Genomic DNA, 20,140 nt, shown 5'->3' on the forward strand with positions numbered 1-20,140 from the left:
ACAAGTCACATCCTGGACGCGTCTGTCACACGCGTTGAGTCGCGGTTGCAAACTTGGACCTCCGTATACTAACCGCCTTACATATGTGAGATGATACGTGTACATGGACAGCAACAGCATTTTTTCGAGCTTCTATTTTTCCCCCGCGATTTTCCGCAGAGTCGCAGAAATCTAAGCCAAACTGCGAAGCGACGTGACGTGAGTACGCATACAATCAACAGCACGGAAGACACACACCTCACAATGCACTCGATCTCGAACAGCCCGTCAAGCGGCAGGCGCGCGACCTGCACGGCGGAGCGTGCCGGCTTGTGCCCGCCGAAGAACTTCTCGTAGATCCCATTCATGACCTTGAAGTCGTCCATCGACTGCAAGAAGACCTATCATCCACAGCGCCCAGATCAGAACAGCGCTTCCTTACACGCAAACAGGACAAGACGCACCGTCGTCTTCGCCACACGCCCAACCTCACCACCCGCCACCTCGATAATAGACTTCGTATTCTTCAACGCCTGCTCCGCCTGCGCCTCGACCCCTCCAGCGACCTACAGCAGCAACAGCAGCGACGATCGTCGTTCAGCCACCAGATCGATGATCACAAGCGTGATCGTGCTAATTAATTCTGCAAGGGATGACGTACCATCTTGCCAGACGACGGGTCGATGCCCAGGGAGCCGGACACGAAGAGCAGGTCGCCCACCCGAATGGCCTGGCTGTAGGGCCCGACGGCGGCGGGGGCATCTGCGCCGCGCCTTATGATTAGTGCTATTCTTCGCCAAGTGCGATCGCGCTCACTAGTGGTGGAGATGGGAGAAAGAGACGCGTGCGTGGTGACGGACGACATAGTACGGGCGAGTCTGTGGGCGTTGGCGGGTAGATGCTGGCGTGCGAGGATGGTGGGGGTCCTTGCGCAGAAGGAACGACGGGCAGAGCGGATGGCGGTCTGCATGCCAAGGTGCACATCAAGACGTGATCGCCAAGGTCCATATCCACGTGACGATCATCCAGTTATCTCCTTAAAGACTGTAGTCCAATCTTAGTCTGCACGCGGGTCCCGGGCGTGTGGAGAACGTAAGGTACTACTATGGCTCACAAGATCGTCGGCATGCCCCCCAAGTCGGCACCTTGCTCAATTAGCCCTTTCCCCTGCCTCTACCACTTAGTTACCTCTCATATGTATGATTTTATAGTACTACATCATCCTTGAGGTTGAACGAGCTCAAATGGATCGGTATTGGAGGAGTCCCTTCTTGACCTGCAATGTAACGCAGACTCACGCTGGCTAGTCACTGGCCGAAGTCTGCCGCGAGCGTCGGCAGCGGGGTTTCAAGTGGTGGCGTCCACCACGACACGGTCACGACCTTCGCGCATTAGGCTGCCGAGCGGAGTAACAAAACGGCACGCGTTACTGTCTGTGACATATGCGTTACTTTTGCGTTACTGCCGACTTGGAGGGCATGCCGACGATCTTGTGAGCCATAGTATGCAAACTGAGACAAACTACATCGCGAACAGTAGGATAGGGATACAGGAAGGTATTACGTGCTGAAGAAGACAACCGGCTCGTGCCAGGTAAAGGTATACACGAATCTGTAAGTGTAGCGCAAATTACTCCGCAACGGTTCTGCGGGAGGTTCAGGTATCTAAGGTATGTGATATGTATGCGTCTGTCGCGACGCGGTATGGGGTGGCGGTGGTGTATCACAATCGACTGTGAGTGAGAGCGCGAGAGCGAGAGCGATACGGCGAGGAAAGCAATCGGGGAGTACGGCACATTACATTGTATCGGATCGTTCCAAATTACTTCGTGTTCTGCGTTGCGGTCAGATTAAGGAGGCGGGTGCGATTATTGAACAAGGGGAACACACCTGACTGCAAGATCGACAACAGAGCGCTCTACATGAGAGACGAGGAACGCAAATTACCCGTCAGGATAATATCTCGCACTGGAGAACAAAGACGACACATCAAATTAGTTCATTAAGCACAGACACCCAATAGCCTAGGAATACCAACCGTTCGTAATGATCGTATGCGTTTTCCGCGTATCCGTGACTGAGGTCATGTGGACTAGACGCACACGGGTCAACCTCACTCCAGTAACATGCACGAACATACAACACATACTGAAGAGTTCTCTCGCCTTGTTGGGCGTAAAGCTCTGATGCAGCGCCAAGAATTTGTGTCGAAAATCTAGAAAACAAAGAATGAGGGTAAATCGTTGACGATGGACGTCGACACCTGGACAACACGCACATTTCGATACTGAGTCGTAGTCATTTGGCCTATCACCATACGAAGTCATATGTTGTTTGAGTTTCACTCCGCTTTGCAGCTTCGCCTGCAGAGCATGTTTCACGAACGACGTCTCAAAGCATGAGATAAGGGGCGCACCTTGAGCAGGTCGCACTTATTGAGGAACAGCACAATATTGACGTTCGCCAACAGCTTGTTCGAGACAACGCTGTTCCATAAGAAAATCGTGTCCTCGAGGCGGTTCGTGTCTGGGTCCTGAAACAGATTTCCCGTCAGCGCCGTGAGCAGGGCCTCAGGCAACTCTGTTATACCTCCGTGAGCACTTGGTCAAAAGCGCTGATCGGCGCCAGGAATATGATGGCGTTCACTGCACCAAATCCGCGTATCAGTACAAGCTGAGCGACAATCCAACGGAACGAGCGAAGCGCCGACGGCGGCAGAGGACGAGGAAAATATGATAGAAGACGGGAGAACGCACCGTCGTCGAAATACGGCGCCCACGCGTGGCGCTGGCTACGTGACCCGCCGACGTCGTATATCTTCCAATCGACCCCGCGGAACTCGCTGCTCTTCGAGAGGCTGAAGGTGTGCTCCACGACGCCCGTCGTCTTCAGCCGCGCCTTCAGGACGTCCTCTGTGATCAACGGTCAAAACTGTGCCTAATTTAGCAGAGAGGAATAGCACACACCGTCAGTCGGGAAGTACATCTTCGCAGTGATGCGGTCAATCTCGTCAAGGAAACTAGCACAGCGTCAGCCATCACCAGCACCCACCACCCAGACAGAGTGTCCGTATTCGCACTCACAACCCACTACTCTCCTGGAGCCTGAGCCGCTTCTCTGCGAGCCGGTGTCGCACGCGCACGTCGCGCCATAGCTCGGACATGACGGGTGCGCAGCGGTTGATGATATGCACCGGGTCATCCGGGTCCTCCCACCAGCCTTGCAGCTCGCCCGAGTGCGCGCTCTTCGGGCTCTGGTTCTTGCCCAGCGCGGAGAACGCCTTCTTCCAATTCGACGTTACACGCACAGTGAGCTCCTCGGATGGCGACACTGGCGAAGTCGGCGACGACACCGTGCCGTTGGGAATCATGATTCGAGGTGCGGGACGCCCGGGGGCGCTTGAGGACAGCGCGAGCGTCGCAGTGGAGGTGGACGCCATGCTGAAGCTCGAAGGGGAGTGAAGCGGGGGCGAGGGTAAGTGCGTAGGCTCCTGCTCTTCATTGTCCTCAGGGTCAGACAGCTGCTGAATCAGTCGCTGCTCAAGAGGGAGTAGCGGTGAGAGACGACGTCGGTAGCCGTCGTAGGCTGATGTAGGCACATGGCTGGCATTCGAGGGCCCGCATCCGTTGGAAGTGATAATAATCGACGCGGTCTCGTTAGAGTCGAAGTCATCCAGGTCGTCCGCACCCTGGGCATCCTCGGGCATAATTGCCTCGATTATCCTGCGGATGATAATGACATCGGTGGTTTGGACGGTTGGAGCAAAGACAACTTACCGGCGAATGGACCGCACAAGGTTTAGGTAGATGACGAAGCGCCATGCAATTCGCTCAGCATGAAACGCAGCCGGTGTGTGCAGCAGCTGAAATTCTGTCGTCGAAGCGTTAATATATAAATATCAGGGATGCGAGAAAACAAGCAGCATCGGAGGCAGCAGGAATCAGATAAGACGGCACGGGGCACGGCTCCAGAACCTCGTGAACAAATATCGACGGATGTAATTGTCCAAGTCACACAGCTGCAAGGTGTAGCATCAAAAATTGGGCCGTGCAGTGCTACGAGGAGCACGGCCATCCGTGTTAAACCTGGTTATGCTGTGTACATAGCAGAGGTATACCAGGACTATAAGAAGACGTGTTGGACACCGTCGCAACGCGCCAACTGGATTTACCCCAAGCTAGTCGTCCATGTTGGGGGAACGCGCAGTTCCATGCACCCCGAATGGCGGGCTGCGTAATGCGCCTCCGATGCCCCTTCGCGCAAAAAGGGGACGGCAATTGCACGAGAGACTCACGTTTGAGAGTTGTGCTCTTGCCGCTCTCGCTCTGGCCGAGGAGAAGGACTTTGACGACCTTTTTGCGGCGCTGGTGTCTCTCTGAGTCGCGGATCATGCGGTCGATATTCTCGCTGCGCTGCTTGGCCTCCTCCTCAGCACGAAGCCTGCGTTCGCGCGCGTCGGGGGTTTCATCGGGAGGGGGGAGGAGAACGGCGGCGAGGGGATCAGAGTCGGGGCGAGGGGGTGGGCGCTGTCGTTGGACGGGTTGAGTGGGTTTGTCGCGCAGCATGTGGTGGTCGGGAAGAAGGAGGGACAAGCTTGGTATGTAGGCCGCGAATGGACAAAAAAGTAACGTAGGGACGGGCGGCAAAGAAGGGGTCTGGCGCTAGAGAAGGCCAGGGTGTGAGAACGCGGAACTAGGTACGCCTTCGAGAAAGGCTTCGGAGAGGAACTTAGGCCCCGCGCTCGCTGTGTTCCGTACGGGGTTTCTGAAGCATGAGTCTGCGGAACGTAGTCTCCGGCTACCTATTCGGCGAAGCGCGATAATTGCACCAGACGTGCTCGCGTGCTCCTACGGAGTTAAGGAAAATGGGGATACCTGGGGGGATACGGTAGGAGGCGCGCTGCCGGCGAGGAGGAGGAAGGAGAGAACGGGGACTAGGAACGGAAGTCTTGCCTGAGCATCTTGCAGTCACGGTTCCCGGAAAGGAGATCGCACCAGTTATGTCCGCAAGTGGCGCGGCTGCACGGTTGATCAGATGCAGACATGCTCACTTGTCCTTGTTCCTCTAGAGCTCTACGCACATGCTCGCGCAAGTTTATTATTCATCCATGCACGATAAGTAGCCTCTTCCGCCGCACCAGCCATTTGTCGCGCCCGATTTCTAGAATTTCCGCTCTAGCGTAATACTGGGAACCCGAAGCCCGCCCACATGCCCTCGACCTGAGCGCGATTCTCCCTTCCTACTTATCGCGCTCGGGCCATGCTCGACACGCCCACGAGGGCATCAGAGGCTATCGAACTGGTGGCGCAATCCACCTGCATGCCCCTCTAGCTCTCCTTGTCTACGTGTACTAGTACTTACCCTTGTAAATGACAGCGCACTGAACATTCTTCGTAGAACGTTTATATCGGGCTACTATATCCCACTGATTCCCACATGACGGCGGCTCCTATTCGGCCATGTTTGTCTCCCTCACTCTGCCACTCAGTACTTAGGTTCGGCCATGGCCAGCAAGGCCCACTTTCTCAGTCCTGCTGTCCATGCGCGTGAACGCGTGAACACCACCGGCACTTTTTCCCCCACCGTGCCCGTTCAATTCAGACCGGACGACGCCGGTCGTCGGACCCTGCTGCGCTGGCGAGTCAACGGCTCGCTTGGGTGGCGGCGTAAGGCTGGGCCGTCCCTCCTCGTAGAACGTCGAGTGGAACCCCCTGCATGTTTATGGCAGCTCTGGTCTCGCCTCTCACGCCGTCAGATTCGTCCATTATTCCTCTGCTGTAACCCGACGCTTGGTGACCTCCTCCATATGTAGGTAAGTTCCTGTGAAGGACGTTGAACGTCGCAGCCGCTCTGCATCGGAACCGCCACCGTTCGCGTCGTCTTCGCACGCCTGCACCGCGATCTCCCTCTGCGCGCTCATCGGACCGAGGACAGCGGGAGAGGATGTGCATAAGTATCAGGTACCCGAACCTGGACGACGTCTCCATCACGCTCGCGCCCAAACCCGGGCAAACCCACTAGGTCAAAATCGCCGCCGCCGTCGCGGGCCACTATACACACATCGCGAAATGGAATGATTTTAGCCTCTTGCGGCCAACAAGTCGCGATCTTCCCATCGAAAGTCTTGATAAATTGCGTGGCCGGAACGCATCTGCGGTTATATACTGCGACGAGCGAAGAAAGTTAGCCAAGTGGATAGGACGCAATTGCAATACGGATTTGCGACACGAGGACACGACATAACGCCGACGCCAACGCGATACGAATACATCCCTCACAACTAGCTCGGCGCAGCGTGCTTCCATTCTCCCCAGAATGCACGTTCAGCTGCGCTCTCCGCATGACTCACCTTCGAGCCCGCATCGCAGTTACAAATACCCCCAGACGATACGGCGCGCCCGACGCGCGAGCGCGTCGCGGAACCAAATATCCCATTTCGCCGACTCGGCCAAGACTTCGGCGCTTCACAATGACACTAGTGAGGGCGACAGAAACTTCGACGTTCCCCGAATACAGACAGCGCGCATATAAACGCACTAAGCCCAAGCACGTTTCGCACCCCAATTACGGCCCCTTGGGAGGCCAGAGCAAGTCGCCCTCCACAGCCAGGCCCGCCGAACCTTCTACGTTCGAACCTCGCAGCTCCGGTCGCACACGGCAGCGCGCACCAGGCTCGCTATCCCATTTTTCCGACGACGCACTTGTGCGATGTGGATTCCAGACATCCATAGATAGTTTAGTCACCGGCGAGCGCCCTGCGATCCAGCGGCGGCGCAGATCCCCCGCTCGGCCAAGGACGCTCTAGCGCCTTGCGCTTTCCGGAAATGAGATTCCGATATGCCGATAACGCAACAAGGCGCGTCTCGCGCGAGATTGCGGGTGTTCGGAGCTCCAAGTGGAGAGGCGTCACGGGGCCGCGCGAGAGAGCAGGTGTGCGAGCGAGGTAACACTGTTGCACAGATTACGTTCGCGCGCGGGCGCGGTGCGAATATATAGAATGCAGAACGTCCATGCGGTGTGCTCGTCTCCATGGGCGGCAGCTATAGCCTCAGTCGAGCGAAGAGAAGCATTCGAGAAGCGCCATGTCGCGCGCGTTGCCACGAGCGCAGTGAGCAAAGCACGGTGATGAGGAGAGTGCCGGGGTCAGCGGGGAGAAGCGACAGCGAAGAGGAGACTGCCCAGTGGGTGGGAGCATGACGTCTACCTGTGGGCGCCCGGATTCTATACGTCTCGCGACAGTGTTGCCTGGAGAAGTCGGCAGGCTATCAGTCAAATCACATACTCGAGAAGCAGGACGTCTACATGAAGCGGGCATTGCCGTCGCCATCGTGCTTCTGCACACAAAGGAGTGCCCAAAGACAGCATTGTCGACGTGTAAGCCGAGCCGCCTGCGGCCTGCGGATTCCGACACGGGGAGATAAGTAGGCTTTTGCTACTGATCTGTTCCGGCTGTGGACACGGACGTAGCAGAGGGCGCTCGCTGGAGTAGATACTTACCTGTACATTGGCACCTCTAAGCCTTGGACGGCGCGTCACGATGACTCGTTTGCTCTTAGCAAATTGCCGGCTGTCCCTTAGTGGGACGCGGATTGCCGTGGCATCTACGTGCGCTAGAACATGCGAAAGTTCGCTAAACCGGCCTCAGAATGTCCCTTGGAACTTGGGCACTCGATTTGAGAACTCGCCGCTGTCAGGTACCTGGATGTTTCACGGGAGGCGGGAGACGAGCGTGGCAACAGGAGAAGCTGAGAAGGTACGACGAGCCAGGGCGTCCATGTGCCAGACAGACAGCGTGTCGAGATGCCGAGTTGTCGGACTGTAGGGGAGAGAAGGCCCCAGCGTGCGCTACGCTGGGAGCATCAAACAGACCGACATGGCAATACGACCCTGCATGTGCGGCCACGTAATATGCCGCACGCCGCGGAAGGTGTCGTTGCGTGTGCCGCAGGAAATCGTCCCGGAGCGACAACGATTGAACAGATAGGAAGTCAAGATAGAATGGTGAACATGACACCAGAAGCTGCGGTGGTAGCCAGAGAGACACATGGGAAGACCGGGCTGCACGGGCATGCTCAACGACCTACATTCTGAAGGTTCGTGCTGATTTTTCCGCGAGTCGCGAGTCGGGAGTGCGATTCCTCCGGGGCTTGTATCGAAGAGGTGGGCGTATCCGAAGAGATCGAGTGCGTGCTAACATCGTTCGGTGAGAATTGCGGAGAAAAATGAATGGGGGAACGAGCTCACCATTGGCGCTGGAAGAACGTTACAGTCAATTCGCGCACAAAGGGATTACGCGTATCCGCCGGTGGCAGGCGCGCTCAAGATAGAAATGAATGCGTAGCGACGACTCAACCAGAGAAGGTTGACCTAGTGCATAGAACTGCACCTGTTTAGGATGCTCGCAATGAGCGTTAATTTTCCTGTACGACACAAACACGGAAGTGGAACTGCTGGTAAACAACAAAGAAATCGCAGCGAATAGACGCATTAATCCCTTGGAGTGGAATAAGGGTTCCTTGCAATCCGTAACGCCGGCTCCTGGAAGAAAAAAGTTATGACCGTAAGTTTCAGACACAGAAAAATCACCAAATTCAGATGGTAGATATCCAAGCACTCAGGTCGTGTGAAGCGAGCAGGTCGCAACGACGAAGTTCAGTTGTTGTAAGCTGGAGTTCGTTGGAATCGACGCAGTTGAACGAACGCTTGTCGTGGGAGACGCGTCTTGACGCGTGACAGTCACACAAGGGTTTTGTCACATTCTGTCACGTTTGGAGGTTACGGGGTCCTGGCATGACGCGACGCGCGTTCAGTGAGTGCGTAACACTGCGTTCTGCTCGACACCATCCCTCAGTCTGCTAGTCCTCCTTCTACGTAAGATATGTTCTTGACACGATCAGAGTACGGTATGTAATGACTCGTGCGTGCGGAACATTGACATCAAAACCATATTCGTTACAGACCGAGGTGTCAACACCTTCTCTCCCGAGGGTCGACTATTCCAGGGTGCGCAGGTTCATCTTGCGATCCAGTGTAAGTGTCTCAACCAATATTTTCCTACAGTCGAGTATGCTATCGAGGCAATCAAGGTATGAGACCTGCTAGGAACTCTGAAACCATCCATTAAATGCATTCACACCTTAGCTCGGCTCGACCACCGTAGGCATTCGTACACCGGAGGGCGTGGTGCTCGCAGTAGAGAAGCGTGTCCAGTCCCCGCTCCTCGAGTCATCAACCGTTGAGAAAATCATGGAGATCGATACCCACCTGGGCTGCGCCATGTCGGGCCTCACCGCAGACGCACGCACAATGGTCGATCACGCACGGGTAACAGCACAGAACCACGCATTCACTTACGACGAGCGCATAAAGGTAGAGAGCGTGACGCAGGCCGTGTGTGATCTGGCGCTCCGGTTCGGAGAGAGTGTGCATGACGAGGACGCCATGATGAGTCGGCCGTTCGGTGTTGCGCTCCTCATTGGGGGTATTGATGAGCTGGGGCCTCAGCTGTGAGTATGATGCGTTGCTTCTGGCCATGCATGCGCTTAATAAATCTGTTGGTTTGCAGGTTCCACACTGATCCTTCTGGTACGTTTGTGCGGTATGACGCTAAGGCAATTGGGTCTGGTTCAGAGGCGGCGCAAAGCGAACTACAAGACAAGTGGCACAAGGTCCGTTTAATTTCCAATTTGTTTGCGTGCCAGACTGGTTGACAATTGTATACATAGCAAATGACTCTGCAAGAAGCGCACGTTCTCACATTGCGCATACTGAAGCAGGTTATGGAGGAGAAGCTTGACCACCACAATGTTCAGCTTGCACAGGTGAGGATCATCTCTTCCTTACGCTGGAAGCTATGACCCACGCCACTTTGCAGGTCACGCCAGAGAAAGGGTTTGAGATCCTAGACGAAGTAAGACTAAAAGAGCTCATTGACGCGATGTAATTTTGGACTTCTATCTCTGCACTATCCATCTTCGTTATACTCAATGCTGTCGTTTGATGCACCATGCCAACAAACCCGATCCCCATCAAGCCAATAGGCTATCGCACAATACTGTAATTATATGAGGACCATGTATGCCGGTTTTCCTTTCAGTTGCAGGCCTAGCTTAGGGAAAATACACATAGTATCATGATCATTCCTGCCGGGAGGCTGAACTACGATGCAAGGTACAGTTATTTGCATATGAAACTAGATGATCATGAATTTGAACGAGTTACTACAGCTAAGAGTAGGTTACGACTTGCCACACGTTGTACGTTGACAAGTCCCAGCACACTATGCCTTGGTAATGGTTGCGATCTCTCTGTCTCGCGAAGAAGTGAGAGTACTAAGTTATGGGGACGCCTTCAGTGCCTTGGCCCTTGGCCGCAAATTGAAGTCCTTCCCGACCAATTCCCGACGGACTTCAAGTTCAAGTTAAGCGCGGGCGCCACCCAGTCAGATCTGGATCTGCCTCTTACGGGCCATCTAATCTTATCTCACCATCACTGCCACAACTTTTTGATCAACACGATGCCATGCGCTGAAACTTGTTGAAACGGAGACCGACTCGTACATTTACTACCATACACGCCAAATCTTGTCCTTTACCACCACGATGAGTGCGTGCAGTCGCAGCAGTGGCTCTGAAGTGCTAACCCTGTCGGGTGCAGATGCCGAGTCTCTTGACGGTCGTCTTCTCTTTGCTATTCCGAAGAAGGGCCGTCTCCACGAGAAATGTCTGGAGTTGCTAGTAGGTGGGTAACTAGGGTGCAAACTAATTGTGCATCCTCAGAACTGTTTTTCAGGTGCGGACATACAGTTCCGGAGACACCAGAGACTAGATGTCTGTCTCGTCAAGAACCACCCGATCGCTCTGTAAGACCCGTTTACGCTATTCAGGTGTTTCTCTCTAAATGTTGTGCAGTGTTTTTCTCCCTGCGTCAGACATCCCGTCTTTCGTTGGTAAGGGTAACGTTGACCTCGGAATTACTGGGCAAGACGTCATTATCGAAGCAAAGATGGAAAAGCACATAACGGAGGTGCTGCAGCTTGGCTTTGGGAAGTGCGCGCTGCAGGTACAGGTCCCAGAAGCGGGGCCGATTCAGACGTCAGAAGCTCTTGCCGGGAAACGCGTTGTCACGAGCTTCGAAGTGCTTTCGGGACAGTACTTCAGCAAGATCGACGACAGTCTCCAGTTGACTGGGGAAAACAGGACCAAGATCGAGTATGTCGGAGGCAGTGTCGAGGCGGCGTGTGCGCTCGGTCTGGCCGATGGAATTGGTATGCGATCTCTATCTACGTTTTGATGGTTCTATTGACGCGCTCGGTGCAGTGGATCTCGTCGGTAAGCAGTGGCGGCTCTAGCTGCCGTCTTGATTCCTGACGTGTCCGCCGAAGAATCCGGCGATACGATGCGTGCGGCGGGTCTCCATGCTATTGCCACGGTCCAGCAGACTGAGGCAGTGCTCATCAAGTCTAGTAAACCGAAGCACGAATACTTGGAGCCGCTCATCAAGCTCATAACCAGTCGTATAGCAGGCGTTGTCGCTGCAGGTAAATATGTCGTCTGCGAGTACAACATTCTCCGCTCCAAGCTCCACGCGGCGACTAGCATCACGCCCGGCCGACGCGCCCCGACCATCAGTCCGCTGGAAGATGAAGAATGGGTCGCTGTCAGCAGCATGGTAGAGAAGAGCAAGACGGCGGATGTCATGGACAAACTAGTGACGATCGGTGCGGAGGACATCCTGATCTTCAACCTTGACAACTGTAGAGTATGACGATTCGGACGTGCATACTTATTAATATGATTATTAGACGTATTACATGCATCTTATATAGATCTAGAACCACCATTGCCACAAGTACGTGCAATACACATATTTATGTTGGCTATAGGTGTTCTCTATTCAGATCTCCAAGTCCATCACTTGGACAATGTCCATAAAGACCGCTCGGCAGCAAAACAGCAATCCTAACAATCGCCGTAGCGTATCAGCAGCTAGATAAATCTACGCAAACATGTCAGCTAAATTCAGAACGTTGGACGTTTCTCGTTGAAGCTCACCTCCCGATTCTTGTTTGTGGCGCAACATTTTACAAACAAACCTAACCCAAATGTAGATGCTCGCGCTCGCTGGAGATCCGGCTGCAATCCAGCGACACCGGCTACTTACATTCTCTCAGAGCCTCAGGTCAAGTCAGCACAGACAGCTTGCCATATTCAGCCTAGGACTGTCTGTTCGCACTAAAACACGAACAGAAATCAGGAGGTGAGTTTCAACGAAAAACGTCTAACATTCTGAATTTAGCTGGTAGCATGTTGGATGAGACCCCGCACTCTGGTACTTCAGGTGTTCTGAAAGAGCAGCTGAGTGCTGCGTGACTTCGCAGCAGCCTAAAGCTATTATCGCGAGCGTAAGTCCTTCTGGAAGCGAGTTCCACGGAAGCTGGAAATTCGCCGATCGCAAGTTGGCAGCGAGTGCACGTTTACTGGTCGAGACAATAGCGAGGCATAACAGGTCATCCATCGCTGTGGGAAAAATATCACAGTCAACTCAAAGGCGGATTTTGTACTATCGAGACTTACCCGATAAATGACAATATTCGTGGAGACCAGTTTTGCAGATGAAGCATCTACAACAGCATCTACAGGTTCCTCAGAGTCTTCAACGGGGCCCTACCAGCAAACCCATACTCCGACGACAACATGCCAAAGGCAGCTTCATAGTCCTTGAGGACTCCACGAGCTTCGGGATAGAATATGGAATTATTCCGGAGGGAGCGCGTCAACTTTAAGGACAAAGATTTCGTCCGAGGAGACGTGGAGGAGGCTCTTCCAGACATTTTAGACATTCTGGAGAAGTTTCCGAACATAGACAACAAGTCCTGTTGCTTATAAGAGGTGGAGGAATGGAGTGTGCCAGGAACCAGTGCTCCTCCAGTGATTTGCTGCGCCTGCTTGATCCCGCAGATAGCAAGCGATTGCATCTCGAACAGCTTAGGTACTTCGCGGACATATCGGTAACCATCATCTGTGCATGTCAGAGACTATAGCAAAGAGTGGATTTCAGCCGAGCAAGGCCACATAACTACTGTAACAAGCAGAGGCGATGTAATTCAGCGGGATGTCCGTAAATTGTATGGCGCAGGAGGTCACCGTTTGGTGGAAAAATGAGATGCGAATTCTGTTTGTTGGATGATCCAAAGATAAGTTGCACTTCGAGCTCAAGCTTCAAGCTTCAAGCACAAGTCCCAAGTCTAGCTGTGTTACGAAACCTGCAAATTACAGTTGTGAGCGGCCTCTGAGCCCAGTAAGATGAATGACGTGACGGAACGAGCTCAGAACGATGTTGAGCCCCGTGCATCTCGGCCGGCGGAGTATGTGCTGACGATATCGATGCACGTTCGAAAGACCTCGCAAGCTGAAGTCCGTCCCGGAAATATCTTCTGAACGACACCGTCATGTCTGCTAGAACCGAGTTGTCCGCGTCCGACCTGCAAGAGATCCTTGCGTTCACGGTCAAGCTCGCGCGCTCGGCCGGAGCATTGATACTCGAAGGCTCGGAGGCCATCCGCGCGTCGGGGCACGTCGACGAGAAGAAGAACTCGGTCGACCTCGTCACGGAGTACGATGTGCGGGTGGAAGAGCTCGTCAAGAAGGAGCTGGGCTCGCATTATCCCACGTTCAAGTTGTGAGTACCCATGTTGTATGCTCCGACATCGGGCTATTTACGAGGACTGAGGCTGATATTGGGCCAGCATAGGTGAAGAATCCTACGCAGCAGGCTCCCGACAACCCCTCACAGACGAGCCCACATTCTGTGTCGACCCGATTGGTAAACTCCCCTCCCCTCCCAAGCTTGCCTTTCCCTTTCCCCTTCACCCACTCACACACCTACAGACGGTACTACGAATTTCATCCATGGTTTCCCTCATGTCTGCATCTCGCTGGGCCTGATCTACAAGCGCACGCCCGTGCTCGGCGTCATTTACAATCCATTCCTCGAGCAGCTCTACACCGCTGTCAAGGGCCACGGCGCGTTCCTTGCCCAGGGCGCACGCCTTGCCGCGCGCCTCCCGCTCGCTCAGCCCCGCCCGCTGCCGTCGCTCTCCCAGGCGCTCATCGGTACGCAGTGCCATCGCTCCGACGCAAGTCTGCGCTCACATGCACTCACGCGTGCCTTCATGAAGGAGTCGAATGGGGCTCTGACCGCTCGAGCAACGGGATCCGCGTGAAAGGTGAGTCGTTCAAGCGCCTTGCGGGGAACCCGAAGGAGGGCGTAGAGGGTGGGCGCATGGCGCACTCCCTGCGCTCGCTCGGCAGCGCAGCGCTCAACTACGGGCTTGTCGCGCAGGGCGGTATGGATATCTATTGGTCCGTTGTTTCTCCCTTTATTACTAGCATCGATGTGCTCACTATGGGTTGTAGGGAGATTGGGTGCTGGTGAGTCGCGGCGTGTTGCTCTTCTTTAATTTGAGGCGTGGATGTCATTCTATGTTGTAGGCCTTGGGATATCTGTGCTGGTGCAATAATCGCTCAGGAAGCGGGATGCTTTGTCGCAGGGTCGCACGATGCGCCGTTGGACAACGTTGTCAACGAGGACATTCTCGTGGGGCGGAAGTACATTGTCATCAGAGCAATTGGCGACACTGAGGTGCGCCTGGAGTGATATTTACCCCATAGTCGAATGATTTACCGTTCGCTATTCTTCAGACTGAGAAGGGCGTCGACGCGCAGAAAAGGCTCATTAAGGAGTTCTACGAGACCGTAGAGGATATCGAACCTAACTAGAAGGTAGAGGCTTCTTCGCTAACATACATTTCAGCAGTCCAAGAACATATGCATACTACGGCGGACATCTAGAGATACATCGTCCTCGCGATGGAAGGCTACATGGACAGAGCAAAATAAATAAATAACATGCGAACTTAGGCTGCACGCCTGTTCCTGAAGGCCATCAAGCCATTACTGACGTCACAGCTTCGTGACTTGCCGCAGCTCGCAAGCTCAGTGTAAATTGAGACTAATTATACATTTTCGGTAACATTACGACAGACAACTGTAGATACATCGTTCTGACGACACAACACGAGAGAAAGCTACACGGACAATACAGAAAGTAAGACACGCTAACACACTGACGCACTGAATGTGCGCATGTTCCTCAAGGACGTCAGACCGTTGAGCCCGACGATGACGCCCATGGCGAGTGCAGTCCACCCAAGACGTGCAGTCCACTCACCCGCACCTGCAACGGGCCATTGTCCCGCGAAGATCGCGAGGACGTCGTACAGGAGGATGGAGCCGAAGAGCGGGGTCGACGCGGCCGTGGAGATGGGGAAGAGGATGCACGTCAGGAATTGAACCAGTGTCGAGGGGGGTGCACGATAATGCTCGAAGCCAGTGAGTGGAATTATGCACATGGATAGAGTATGAGACTTACCAGAGCGACCCCGCCGTTGTCGATGAAGTCAAGCACACCGATGCCCGCGAAGGTGTTTGCGACAAGGTGCGTGAGGAGCAAGAGACGGGAGCTGGATGCGGTGAGAGGGGGGAGGCGGGTCACCGCGAGGAGCTGCGCGACAGTGTTGATAGTGACCAAGACCTGCGACGCGGCAAAGTTCTCGCGGAGCCAGAAGAACAGCCAGCCCGCTGCATTGCGCCCGCCATGGACAATCTGTTTTTGCGGAAAAATAAATGCGACTCACCGATGCACAGGTTGCCCAGTGCGTAGACGGGAACGTAGTCGAGGGCCGTTTTCACGGCTTCCTCGTCGCCGTTTGTCTCGGCCATTGACTTATTAAGTGGCCTGGAGGTGTTCGGCGGAGGGACGTCGAGCCTGCGATATCCCTCGCCGTTCAGGTTGAATAGCTGTCGAATCCAATAGACCTGGAGGGCTGCCTGGCACGAGAAGAACGCGGCTATGAACCAGGGATTCGGGGAGAACGCGAAGTGATTCTGCTAGAGGGGTAAGCAACGCAACCCCCAGCCTGGACTTTGACTTACCGCGTCTGCTACCTGTTTCATGTTCGGGCTCGACAGCATTCCATAGGTCTGTACGCTGAAGTTGACCAGAAAAGAGGACACTACGAGGAACTGCGCTCGAAAAATTTGGTTGCCCATGGTGCACAATATCGAGAAGAGTGTACTAAGGTGGTAGTGGAGGTTCAGAAAGAAAGATCTGGCGCACCACGAGCGTCCGCTCGCGCCTTTTTATACTCGCTATGAGTGCATGCTGCAGCCGGCAGACCAGTCGGAAACTGAAGGGGTTGATGTCAGTCCAGATCACGATGATCGTACCGCGCCACCGATCGCTGCCCATTCTCCACCATTAATGGTGCCTTTAGATTCAACTAGTGACTAGTGACTAACGGGTTGGACGCAACAAGATCAGTACTTGGCCTAGTCTAGTTGGTAGCCGTGGTGCACCGTATCAGTGATCACGATTGATGGTGGTGGCGTCAAGTAGACGTGTTACCACAGATGCCCACAACTAGTACTGACGTTACATCGCGACTTGCAACAGCTTGACCTAGAGGACTGAATAGGTGGTCATTTCACAAGTCGTTACGCGCTTGTAAGTTGAAACTAATTATACATTTTCACCAGTCACTGGCATCGTAACAGTCGTATATCCATAACCAAGATACAGATGATCACACGCTCTCCCCGTCGATAACCTCGCCCTTCTCGGTTTTCTCCCGCACCTCCCGCACCTCCGTCGCCTCTGGCGCCTTGTCGTGAAGGTGCTTCTCGGTCGGGCGCCAGCCGGCCGACTGCCACGGCGCGACGTTTGCGCGGTACAGCTCGTCAACCTCCTCGAGCGAAAGGCCCTTCGTCTCGGGGATGAATAGGTACACGTAAACGAACCCGAAAAGCAGCATCCCGAAGAAGATGAGCAGAATCAGCGGCCCGATGTCCGAGGCGATGCGCGGCGCGAAGAAGCTGAGGAGGAAGTTCCAGATCCAGTCTGCGAGGGGGGATCAAATGCTCAGATGGCGTGTCGTTATAGGATGTAGGATATACACGTACTGGTCGCGCTGCCTAGTGCGATACATTTGGAGCGGACGCGCAGCGGGAAGCTCTCGCCAAGATACACCCTCAATTGAACAATACACATCAGCATGGACCGACCCGCAGCACGGACAGATCGATGCCTCACCATGGCGTCGGTCCCCAGAAGAGAGAATATGCGAAAACTTGTAGGATACCGAAGGCGATCAGGACATCCCCACCCGTGCGATTCCGCGACGTGAGCTGGCTGTCGGGCGTACCGGTTTTGGCGAGCATGAAGTGCCCCGCGAGGGCAGCGATAATCGCGCATGGTGCTTCGAGGAGGGCGCCGGTGAGGAGGGACTGAATAAGAGTGATGACTGAGATCGTGCCGAGGAGTAAGGAGAGGAGGGACGTACCCTGCGGCGACCCCAGGTCTCGATGAGGTACAGCGCGGGGATCGTGCCAGCGACAGATACACCGCCCAGGATGGTTTGTATGGCGTATGGAGAGAGTGAAGTACCAGCGCTCTACGTACGATTAGTCGACTTACCTTCACTCAACTTCCGATTACTCACCGAGAAAAAAGTGTCACCGTAATAATCTAGACCATCAACGCCACATCAGCACAATCCATCAGCTACAATCACACCCTGCACTCACAGTAGAAGTTCTGGCCGTTCAGCTGCTGTATGAATTGGAGCATCATGCCATTGATGGTGCGCTTCCACAGCATGTTGCGCGTCGAGAAGCACTCTAGCCACGTCGCCTTCCCGCCCTCGTTCTCTGCCTTGATGCCGTACTCGAGGTCCTCGATCGTCTCGAGCACAACCGGGTCGTCTACCTCGACGCTGTTGAGCTCCGCAATGACCTTCCGGGCCTCCTCCTCGCGGCCTTGACCTAATAAGTGACGGCTGAACTCCGTCTGCGTCAGTTACGTGCGGAACGAAGGTAATGATGGTGCGACCTACGGTGATTCGGGCAGGAAGAAGATGCCTGACAGGAGTATGAAACCCCAGAGCATCTGCAGACCGACGGGAATGCGCCATGATGCGGGTCCGTTAAGATGGTGCGTTCCAAGGTCAATGACGTAACTGATGAAGATTCTATAGCCAAACACGACTGAGAGAAATCGACGGATGGTCCTGATAAACATACGCACCCGATAATGATCTGCATCTGATACAAGACCAGGAGCATGCCGCGCATCGCCTTCGGGGCAGTTTCTCCATTGTAAAGCGGCACGATGGCTGCACAGAAATTCAGCGCATGTTTTTCCCAGGCAGATAATTGACGAACCTGACAGAGCACCAACTCCTAGGCCGGCAATGAATCGGCCAACGGTAATCTGGGCAATTGAATGGATTGTGCTCGTCTGAATGACGGTGCCAACGGTGAATATCCCCGACCAGATGAGAATAGAACCCCGCCGGCCGAAGCGGTCGGAGGTGTACGCCTGTGCGAGCGCGCCAATAAACGTCCTGTGAGACTGGTCAGAAGCAGAACAAGACGAGCATGAGTGTGCATACCCAGCGGAGAGGAGGGAGGTGATGATGGACTGCCGGGAGCTCGAGAGGTATGGCTGACCGTCGCTGTCGATTTGGCCAAAGCGAGAGATGAAGTCTTTCATAATCAGACATCCCTGTGGACTTCTTGAGGAGGTGCATCGGACAAACTCTAGATAAACGCGCACCGAAATAACTCCAATGTCATAACCGAAGAGGAAGCCTGTATGCAATCCGATGGTTTGTTCTGGACAACACAAAGTCAACATTGACAGATTGCGTCCGAGTTGACCTGACACTCACAGCGATTGAAAAGGAGACAAAAAGGGATGAATATTCACCGCCTAACGATCAGTACACAATCAGCTGATACTCCACCTCTGAATGGCGGAAGCAGTCGTGGTACCAAAGGCAACGAAGGTGGCAAGTAGAATCGCCCTTCGGTTTGTGGGTATCGCCATGCTGTCCTATCGCACGCCGAGCGTCACAAGAGTGGGATGTCAAACAAGAAGGGAACCTATGGAAGGAAACCTCTGGAGGACTTTCACGATTATCCCCGCTTTTTTAAAGGCGAGATCGGCGCACCCCACTGCGGGGACGGTTAAAAGCGGGGGCATAAATCATACAGACGCGGTCCGGGAGCAGGAGTAGGACGGCCCGAGGAGGAAGAAGCAGACTCATCGTTGGTTGATGGGTATACCAGCTGAGGTCTCGTGTTGCATCATGATGAGTTTCTGAAATCAGAAAGCTTGAGCGTGGAATTCGGGCCCTTTGGTGGTGGCTTCTCCAGATCACGTGTCACGTGGTCGCGTATTCTCGATCGCGTTCTACGCGTCACCCTTGATCGTTGGCCACCCGATCGTTCCGAACCGGAGGTAAATGCGTTCAGTCAGAAGCAGTGTATAGGTAGCACATATCAGTGCCACATATGATGGTGAGCACGAAGCTGCCGGCCCTCCGCAATGCGAACGCGCAAGTTCAGTCGCCCTTCAATAGCGCCAACACTATGAGTGAACTCGTATATTCTCAGATTCGTCGCCAGCGACAACGTCCTCGGGCGCCTTCTTCATGCTGCCCATGACAAGCTTCTGCTTGGCCTCATAGACACGGTACTCGTCTTTCGTGAGCTCCGACGCGCCGCGACACCGCGAGCTAGGATTTTTTCGAACTCGCAAGCCTGGTGGCCATCTGAGAAAGCGCCTCGCTGGCATCTTGTCGATCTCCCGGGCGATGTGCGCAGCAGGCTGGATGGGCAACGTGCTCAGCGTGAGCATGCGGTGAGCGACCTGCGTGGCTTGAACACCGTGGGGCGCGCTCTTTCGGTGCTTGTTGCCCTTTATCTGCTAGTGGGGGTGCACGCCGTGCTCGAGCGTAAGTGTGCGTATAGGGGGGCACGCCATGTGCGTGGGCGTAGGCAACAGCGTGCTCTGCCTCGGCACCCGCTAGGATGTCAAGCCTTTTGCGGGGAGGGAGCAGCACTACACATATCGCCATCAATGACTGCGCAACGGAACAGAGAACAATCAGCACTCACGCAACGAGCGCGGGGGCATCAACAGCTGTAGCAATAGGAATGATGGTGGAGGACCGCATCCTGAGTTAGGAAGTGGAGGTCGTGAAAGAGGAAAGGGTCGCGAGGTAAAATTTAATTGACGATAGAGTTGTTGAAAAGCGA

General features: G+C 54.4%; 10 protein-coding genes across 10 annotated transcripts; 4 read left to right on the forward strand and 6 right to left on the reverse strand.

The window, feature by feature from the left end:
* Positions 1-171: 171 nt before the first annotated feature.
* SCP_0102020 (Protein MMF1, mitochondrial) lies at positions 172-949 on the reverse strand (the record flags this gene model as incomplete). Its single annotated transcript, XM_027752441.1, has 5 exons — positions 172-181; positions 238-380; positions 444-545; positions 641-741; positions 796-949. 5 exons carry the CDS (start codon positions 947-949, stop codon positions 172-174), a joined length of 510 nt encoding a protein of 169 aa, XP_027608242.1.
* Positions 950-1,896: 947 nt separating this feature from the next.
* Positions 1,897-4,543, reverse strand: SCP_0102030 (Guanine nucleotide-binding protein alpha-4 subunit; the record flags this gene model as incomplete). The annotated part of the gene is made up of 11 exons (XM_027752442.1): positions 1,897-1,946; positions 2,017-2,070; positions 2,128-2,193; positions 2,257-2,341; positions 2,395-2,511; positions 2,568-2,623; positions 2,735-2,890; positions 2,945-2,997; positions 3,062-3,700; positions 3,755-3,848; positions 4,273-4,543. The coding sequence occupies 11 exons, from the start codon at positions 4,541-4,543 to the stop codon at positions 1,897-1,899; spliced, it is 1,641 nt and encodes a 546-aa protein (XP_027608243.1).
* Positions 4,544-5,742: 1,199 nt separating this feature from the next.
* SCP_0102040 (hypothetical protein) lies at positions 5,743-5,898 on the reverse strand (the record flags this gene model as incomplete). Its single annotated transcript, XM_027752443.1, has 1 exon — positions 5,743-5,898. The coding sequence occupies one exon, from the start codon at positions 5,896-5,898 to the stop codon at positions 5,743-5,745; it is 156 nt and encodes a 51-aa protein (XP_027608244.1).
* Positions 5,899-7,823: 1,925 nt separating this feature from the next.
* On the reverse strand, positions 7,824-8,225 carry SCP_0102050 (hypothetical protein; the record flags this gene model as incomplete). The annotated part of the gene is made up of 2 exons (XM_027752444.1): positions 7,824-8,168; positions 8,223-8,225. 2 exons carry the CDS (start codon positions 8,223-8,225, stop codon positions 7,824-7,826), a joined length of 348 nt encoding a protein of 115 aa, XP_027608245.1.
* Positions 8,226-8,856: 631 nt separating this feature from the next.
* On the forward strand, positions 8,857-9,921 carry SCP_0102060 (Probable proteasome subunit alpha type-5; the record flags this gene model as incomplete). The annotated part of the gene is made up of 7 exons (XM_027752445.1): positions 8,857-8,881; positions 8,937-8,981; positions 9,039-9,064; positions 9,120-9,484; positions 9,544-9,646; positions 9,704-9,799; positions 9,853-9,921. The coding sequence occupies 7 exons, from the start codon at positions 8,857-8,859 to the stop codon at positions 9,919-9,921; spliced, it is 729 nt and encodes a 242-aa protein (XP_027608246.1).
* Positions 9,922-10,579: 658 nt separating this feature from the next.
* On the forward strand, positions 10,580-11,744 carry SCP_0102070 (ATP phosphoribosyltransferase; the record flags this gene model as incomplete). Its single annotated transcript, XM_027752446.1, has 6 exons — positions 10,580-10,583; positions 10,635-10,718; positions 10,770-10,839; positions 10,889-11,244; positions 11,297-11,308; positions 11,362-11,744. 6 exons carry the CDS (start codon positions 10,580-10,582, stop codon positions 11,742-11,744), a joined length of 909 nt encoding a protein of 302 aa, XP_027608247.1.
* Positions 11,745-13,428: 1,684 nt separating this feature from the next.
* Positions 13,429-14,758, forward strand: SCP_0102080 (Protein qutG; the record flags this gene model as incomplete). Its single annotated transcript, XM_027752447.1, has 7 exons — positions 13,429-13,658; positions 13,726-13,802; positions 13,868-14,092; positions 14,158-14,341; positions 14,396-14,410; positions 14,471-14,621; positions 14,681-14,758. 7 exons carry the CDS (start codon positions 13,429-13,431, stop codon positions 14,756-14,758), a joined length of 960 nt encoding a protein of 319 aa, XP_027608248.1.
* Positions 14,759-15,357: 599 nt separating this feature from the next.
* SCP_0102090 (hypothetical protein) lies at positions 15,358-15,701 on the forward strand (the record flags this gene model as incomplete). Its single annotated transcript, XM_027752448.1, has 2 exons — positions 15,358-15,370; positions 15,439-15,701. The coding sequence occupies 2 exons, from the start codon at positions 15,358-15,360 to the stop codon at positions 15,699-15,701; spliced, it is 276 nt and encodes a 91-aa protein (XP_027608249.1).
* Positions 15,702-16,623: 922 nt separating this feature from the next.
* On the reverse strand, positions 16,624-18,590 carry SCP_0102100 (Hexose transporter 2; the record flags this gene model as incomplete). Its single annotated transcript, XM_027752449.1, has 10 exons — positions 16,624-16,937; positions 17,000-17,067; positions 17,130-17,323; positions 17,380-17,490; positions 17,539-17,564; positions 17,624-17,874; positions 17,932-18,066; positions 18,123-18,210; positions 18,260-18,441; positions 18,490-18,590. 10 exons carry the CDS (start codon positions 18,588-18,590, stop codon positions 16,624-16,626), a joined length of 1,470 nt encoding a protein of 489 aa, XP_027608250.1.
* Positions 18,591-19,469: 879 nt separating this feature from the next.
* Positions 19,470-19,739, reverse strand: SCP_0102110 (hypothetical protein; the record flags this gene model as incomplete). Its single annotated transcript, XM_027752450.1, has 1 exon — positions 19,470-19,739. One exon carries the CDS (start codon positions 19,737-19,739, stop codon positions 19,470-19,472), a length of 270 nt encoding a protein of 89 aa, XP_027608251.1.
* Positions 19,740-20,140: the final 401 nt, after the last annotated feature.

This window comes from Sparassis crispa, assembly GCF_003851025.1.
Source record: "Sparassis crispa DNA, contig_000000F, whole genome shotgun sequence".
Lineage (NCBI taxonomy): Eukaryota > Fungi > Basidiomycota > Agaricomycetes > Polyporales > Sparassidaceae > Sparassis > Sparassis crispa.